This window comes from Cyprinodon variegatus, unplaced genomic scaffold, assembly GCF_000732505.1.
Source record: "Cyprinodon variegatus isolate N-32 unplaced genomic scaffold, C_variegatus-1.0 Scaffold117, whole genome shotgun sequence".
Taxonomy (NCBI): Eukaryota; Metazoa; Chordata; class Actinopteri; order Cyprinodontiformes; family Cyprinodontidae; genus Cyprinodon; species Cyprinodon variegatus.
The window spans coordinates 240208-247005 of NW_015150570.1; the positions used below are offsets into that span (position 1 = coordinate 240208).

Here is a 6798-nt window from a genome sequence, read left to right on the forward strand (position 1 = left end):
AACTCCTACATCTAACGCCACTGTCGCCCCTTTATGAGTTACTGCAACATTTATTTTTCCTTTAAGGGTTTTTGAATTGACATATTAGACTATCAGATGTTTTCATTAGCAGTGTGCATAGAGGATGCTGCTATGGTTGATGTCTTGTTATTGTTTTCCAGTAACCAGACAGGAATCATTTTCCTCATGCCGTCTCTTTTAGTCTCCAAATCTATGAAGAGTTTTATCACCCATCATGCAGTCCAGTAATTGCTGGATGGACAACTTTGTCTTTCCTTTCTTACATACACTTTCTTGGACCGATTCTCCCATTGTGCCAGAATGTTTTGGATCGAGTTTCAGCCTCATCGTTTGTCCTGTTTTGTGTGGTGTAGAGGGACAACGAGGGGGTGATCAGCCTCTCATCACCACCTCCCCATTGGGAGTTGTAAGGTTCCGGTGAAAATATATATTTTTTATTGAGTCTTCCCTTGTGAGGTGATCGTGAGCCACGACCCTATTTACCTCAACCTCCCACACTGCTCGTGCCAACAAGGGAATTCTTTTATTTCTCTGACAAAAACATAGGAGGCTTGTGGACTGATGAGTCTGAACAGCGCCATCTCTCGTCGCTGAATCCGATGTTACTGGATGTACAGCGTGAGCAGTCAGGTCCCATCAGAGCATCGTACACTAGAAAACAAATCTAAATCTAGATAAGTCATTTTTTCTTAAAATAAGTGCATTTGTTCTTAGATTAAGGAGGTAAAAGAGACATTTTGTCAGTGGAACAAGACAATTTCACCTTAAAATAAGAAAACACAATTGCATTGTCTTATTTAAAGTGCATATTATCCAGTTATCGTATTTTAAGAGTAAAAAATTCTTTCCATTGACAAACTATATCATTTACCTACTCAAATTAAGAGTGAATACACTTAATTTAAGAAATTTCTACATATTTGTAGATTGTTTTACCAGTGTGAAGTGCAAGAACAGATATCATGAGCTGTGAACTTTTAGGCCCAGTGGTTTCATGTCGTCATAGACCAGTGAGGAAGCCCATTCTATTTATGATATAGTGTGGTTTCATGTAGTCATAGTCTGAGCTGCAGCTGAGTACGATTATCAATATTTGTGTCTTGCCAGCGCAGTGTGACACATTCAAGTCCTGTTTAAAAATACACTGCTTTAGTTCAATAATTTTCACCAACTGGCATCAGAAATTGGATTACTTTAGGATTAGTTTGCATTGGATTGATCTGACGATAGATTTCTATAGAATTCAATAAAAATGGATTCCATTCAAGGGTCTTGAGATGACATTTGGTGCTGGCACTTGATTTGAAAGGGGTTGTGTTCGTACCTCCACCCAGTCAAAGATCTGCTCATCACTGGCCATGTCCTCCAGGAGGAGTTTCTCTAACTTCTGACTCAGCTCCTCAGGAGACAAGATCCTTTTGGTCTGCACCTCCTCAGAACCTTCTGGTTGAAGGAACTGGAGTTTCTGTTTGTAACGAAACAAAAGGATAGTGGCCCAATGAGGATGACAGAGATTCAAGAAAAATCTGAGAGACATAGATCATCAAAAAATAAAATAATAAAAACTCCCTGAATAATATCTCTATTCACAGGTAAAGGTTAAACAGGTGTTCCTGCAGATGATTGATCTGCTGCTAAGAGGCCAGAGCTCGGTATCCCACCACCAACCTGCTGTGAGATGAAAGCCTGGACGTCCTCCCCCTCGGCTAAAAGGTCAGCCCAGTTCAGGCTGCATTCCCTCCACAACGATCCCACATTCCTATGGCTCTGAGGAAGCAAAACACAACAACACTTATTTCTATCTGGACAATGTCTACGGAAACGAATCGTTACCACATTTCAAATTTAAAAGCATTTCCAGAAATGCTTTTTTCATTTTAACAATGTGGCTGCATTAATTGACTCATAAATAAAATTAGTAATCAATCATCCTATTTGCATTTTAATTTTCTTCTTTAACGCTGCTCATCCTTTTACTTAATTAAAATTAAAAAGACATTTGAGATTTATTTTTCAAAATGTACCCCAGCAAATACATACCAAAATTCTATTTAAAATGTAAAATTTGAAAATGAAAAAGCATTTCAAGAAATGCTTTTAAAGTTGAAATATGGTAACGATTCGCTTCCATAAATGTCTTCTTGCTTTACTGATGCGGTTCATCTGAAAACAAGCTTTTTTAAAGAACTGCCAAACAGTTCAATATAGAACTGTACAAATATATATATATATATATTTCATGGCAAGTTTATAGACAAGTTAACAAGCTTCTCTATTTTACTTTCACCACGAAGCCATTTCTGCTACTTTCTTCTGGGTAAATAAGATCAGGGCTTATTTACATAGGATAGAAATGTCTCTAAAAAGTTTAAATTCTTATCCATTTCTCTTAAAAGAAAATGGTTTATCACTTCCCTAACCAGCTATGATATTAAAATAGGACAAACAGGTATCACATTTTGTACTGTGCTGAGTCGATGGCGGCAGATTGGAACATCTAAACCTGAAAAGCTTGGAAGCTTATCAGTACTCAGTGGCAAAGTTGGATGTGTGTGGATACACAAAGTGCTGCAATCTGGTGAACGTGAAGGCAGATGATCAACCAAGGTCTGAATGATTCCTGCCATAATGCTGGGTAGTAGTTATGGATGCTTGTGGGTTGAGCTGACCAGCTGGTCATGCAGCGGCCACCCTATCGCCATTTTACGTTTAGTAGGGGGCAGATCATACAGTGGCACCCATTAATGACCTTTATTCATTAAAGTGGTTGTTTAAGCCACATCTCTAACTCTCTCTCCCACACTATATCTGCAAGATGTCATCAGAAGCACTTAGCAGAAACCAACAAAAATGGCGCCCCTCCTTAGCTCTGGATGTGAAACTTGTCTATTCAAGTTAACATCTCAACAGCTCATTTGACTGCAGGACAGCATTGGAGAAAACTGTAGTGTTTTATTAATAAATGATAAATATATTTAGGCAGTTACAGAAATTAGAACCATAAATGATGCTAATAATGCTTACCATTTGTTTGCATAGTAGGTGCAGTATTTCAGATATCAAGATCCCGGCTCTTCCAACAGGAAGCAAAGGTTTGCTTAATTCACTACAAACAAACAAGAGATAATTCAATTACCATGTCTGTGTTATTGAATTTAAAAATTTAACTTGACATAAAAAACATAACCCTGCCCTCAAAGAAAATTTTCAAAAATATCAAAGTTGTCAGAGACCTGGAGTGTTAAGAGCACACAGACAGTGGAAGCTAACCTAGCGTAGCTTACATTTATTGAAGCATGGAGAGTGAAGACAGGGAGAGGAAAATGCTATTGTTATATTCCACCACTTGGGGCAGCACTGAGATGGATTTGAGGAAAATGCAGAAACTAAACGAGCTCCAGTGAAGCACAATGATTTATAGCAAGCAGCATTAGATCCCTGTGGTCATATATGAGAGGTTTAAAGATGGCCACCATACCAGATCTACTGTGAATACCTGAAGAGCTCTCTCATAGAGAAGCATCCGTCCTTCAGCAAAGGGCTGAGCAGCTCGGCCAGGTACAGCCATATGTGGGGAATGTCGATGGCCATGTCATCAGCCAGCTCCAGCGTGTCTGCAAACCTGAGAGACGGAAAACAGGCACTAAAGCTTAGGAATAAACAGTTCGCCATTAAAATGAGATTAAAAATAAGAGTTTGATTTTACATGAAGGCCTACAGTTTTTTCTTTTTTTACAAATAAACTTGAAATGCATGTTTCTATTCCCCTTATGTCCTTTAATACCCTCAAACTGTGTGATTTCTTCTAAATATCAAAGCAGAGCATCAATCAGAGGATTGGCTAATGGCTGTAACCATTGTGATTAATGTAAGAAAAAGAGAATTTTTACTTTTGCAGGTCATTGTACTCCTTAATTCAAACCCTTAATCTTAATCCTTTAAACTTCTTATTTTTTTCCTTACAAAATAAAAATTTATTAATTATGTTTCAAGACAAAACAGTGGCTTCAAGGCTGGCTCACACACGCAGGACTTCATTAAGTTATTTTTTACACGTATTTGCCTGCATCAGGTCTTTTTTCTTTAAATTTGATACTTGAAACATGGTGATACTCTTTTTCATAAATAAAACTGTCATTTTCTTGATTTACAGAAACAGTTCTGCTGTGGCCTCATTCTCAAGCAACAAGCACTCAGCAGGTGGACTGACCCTCTGTACAACTGGGCTTTAGGCAGAATCTCCTGCTTCACCAGCTGGAAGAGGAGTTGGCCCATGTGGTCCCGTGTGATCTGACTGCGCTCCAGGGTGGACTCCACCCCGATCCGCACAAAGATGTGCAACTGAGGGCCCAAGTCCAGCTCGTCCACACACTGGATAGCCTCCTGCAGACAAACAAGACCATATCACGAAACGTGACAACTAGCATCAGAGGAAATAACGATCATTGGAACCTGGTATCTGAATACAAAGTAAATCAATATTTAAATAAAGGTTACAGAAAAAAAAACCTGCTGAGTCACACAGCTCTTGTCAGGACTACAGTCTTGAAATCCCTAAAGGTTAAAATGCTTTGAGGGAAGCTTTCTGACAGCAGCTTGTTGAGGTCTGACAGATCACTACCTTGTAATCGTTTATGTGCAGAAACTCATCAATAATGGACTTTGACTTCCTCTCGATCTCCTCCTCCGTTCGCGCAGGTCTGTCTGGCTTTTGAAGCACTGGCTCGGGTTTCACTGTAATAAGAGTGACATTCAGATCAATGCTGGGTCTGCTCTGATAAAAACTCATCATTCACATCTTATTCAATAAACTGAATCAGTTTAATGAGCCGTCTATGAACCAGGAAGCGGTACGAACAAAGACAGACTGTAGTTACATGGCCACAAAAACACAGATCAGTCCCTGTCATCGTTCAGCACATTTTAAATAAGATCTTAAAACCTTTTTTGCTCTCATTGTTCTGACCTGGTTCCCTGACTTTGCTTCGCTCCGGTTCAGCTTTTTCCTCGGCGACGCTCGGCCTCTGGGGTTCTGCTCCCTCTCGCTCCCGGTCTCTCCTCAGCTCCTCTGGGTTTGGAGTTTCAAGCAGCTCTTTGGAACTGCTGCCTCTGACGAACGGACCGGGTCGAGATGAAGGCTGGGCTGAGATCAGCGGCTTTTCACTACGTTCCCGGACCGAGTTGTTCCGACTGCTGAGAGGAGAGGCAAATAAATCAATAAAGAAGGGGAACACAGGTGACTAGAACTATGGAGATCATCCGTTTGGGATGGTGTCCTACCTTCCCAGAGTTCTTCTGGAGTCATAGTCAGGGTTCTGTGGAGGGGTGCTGGAAGGCTGAGGTAAAGGTGTGGACTGCAGTGCAGAGAAACGGTTCAGACCAGCCGTCCGAGATAGTTCTGATAGATTGGAATGAGAAAGAAAACATGAATGACAAAAAAAAGCAGACTTTTTTTTTCTGGTTTAACACAGAAAAGATTTAATTTCAGGGTTTTTAAGTAGGGATGTCACGATCAGCATTTTAGGCCTCTGATCCTGATAATTTCTTTTAACCACAAATCCGTTCCGATTTCAAGTCCCGAGCCGATATTTCGCCTTTTGTAAGGAAATTTATAATACTCAAATATAATATGAGCATGTAACTCAGCTTTTTATAGGACTAATAATTTCACCAATAGGCACTACTATTATTATGGTAAATCCAATAAAATCTAAATCTTACAGACAATTAAATATCTGCGTCAATTTAATATTTCAGACAAAAAAAAGTAAAAAGCAAAACACTGACATGTACAGTTTGGCTTGTCCATTTTGTTCTGCTGTATGAGCTCCATGGAACTGATGAGCATGGAGTACGGCACGCTTTAAATTTTCTGGACCAACCCAGTGTGCCGTGAGGCTCAGTAGGGACATCGGGCAAACGTCTGCGCTACAGATATCAGTAGAAAACCTAACAACATTCCGATTCAAGTGACTTTGTATCGTTACTTTAACCTTGCTGTGGTTTGGCTGTGTCTGTATCTGCAGCTTGACAAAATGCTTCATAAACATCGTCATGTTTTGTCCTCAGATTACGAATCAAGTTTGTGGTGTTAAATGTAGCTCTGCTGCTACCTCCCTTTGAAATTGCCATTTTGCAGTCATTTTGCAGGCAAGTATCTTTAGGACAGTCTTCACTCTCAGAAGTAAAATATTTCCACACTTCTGACATGCTTAATTTGCACCGCCACGGAGGTTTGTATTGCACAGCTACTGTCAACTGTAACTAGTGGGTATTTTATGGCAGTTGCCATAAAGATCGGAACGACTTGTCAGCTAATGTAGCCGAGCTCCGATCACGGCAAAATAGGAAAATATCGGGTCGATCCGATCTTGTGATCAGGATCGGGACATCCCTAATTTTAACAAGTAAAACTGGAATATCATCAAGCAGAAAACTGACTCCATTATTATTCAGCATTTAGAGGATAAAAAATAAGAGAAAATGTAAAAAAAAAAAAAATGTTAATATTCAGCTAACAGGAAAATTACAAAGCAACCATGTTCATCTTTGAGCTCAGTTTCATCAGTTAATCAACTTAAAGGTCCATTTCTTTGTTTGATACTTTAAATGGAGTCTTGCTCCATCATAAGTTGCTTTAGTGTCTTACCCGAGTCGCTGGCTTTGGCTCCTCCACTGCTGCCCTTCACCCACGTGACTTGAGCTCTTGGGCCAAGCTGGATCTTCTCATCCATCTGAGGCTAAAAAAAATGTTTTAATCCGTTTTAAATATATATA

The 6798-nt window shown here is 39.7% G+C and overlaps 1 protein-coding gene across 8 annotated transcripts in view; it reads right to left on the bottom strand.

The window, feature by feature from the left end:
* The window catches only part of eif4g3 (eukaryotic translation initiation factor 4 gamma, 3), a 59095-nt gene that overhangs the window by 3751 nt on the left and 48546 nt on the right, over positions 1–6798 (bottom strand). For 6 of the 8 annotated variants that reach the window (XM_015375344.1, XM_015375342.1, XM_015375341.1 and 3 more), the window contains 8 exons: positions 5302–5419; positions 4988–5214; positions 4643–4755; positions 4232–4404; positions 3518–3643; positions 3046–3127; positions 1690–1788; positions 1346–1486 (listed from right to left, as the gene is read on the bottom strand). In XM_015375344.1, coding sequence (XP_015230830.1) covers positions 1346–1486; positions 1690–1788; positions 3046–3127; positions 3518–3643; positions 4232–4404; positions 4643–4755; positions 4988–5214; positions 5302–5419 — 1079 coding nt within the window. The remainder of the gene's footprint in view (positions 1–1345; positions 1487–1689; positions 1789–3045; positions 3128–3517; positions 3644–4231; positions 4405–4642; positions 4756–4987; positions 5215–5301; positions 5420–6798) is intronic. The other 2 variants (XM_015375345.1, XM_015375338.1) reach the window with 1 other exon arrangement.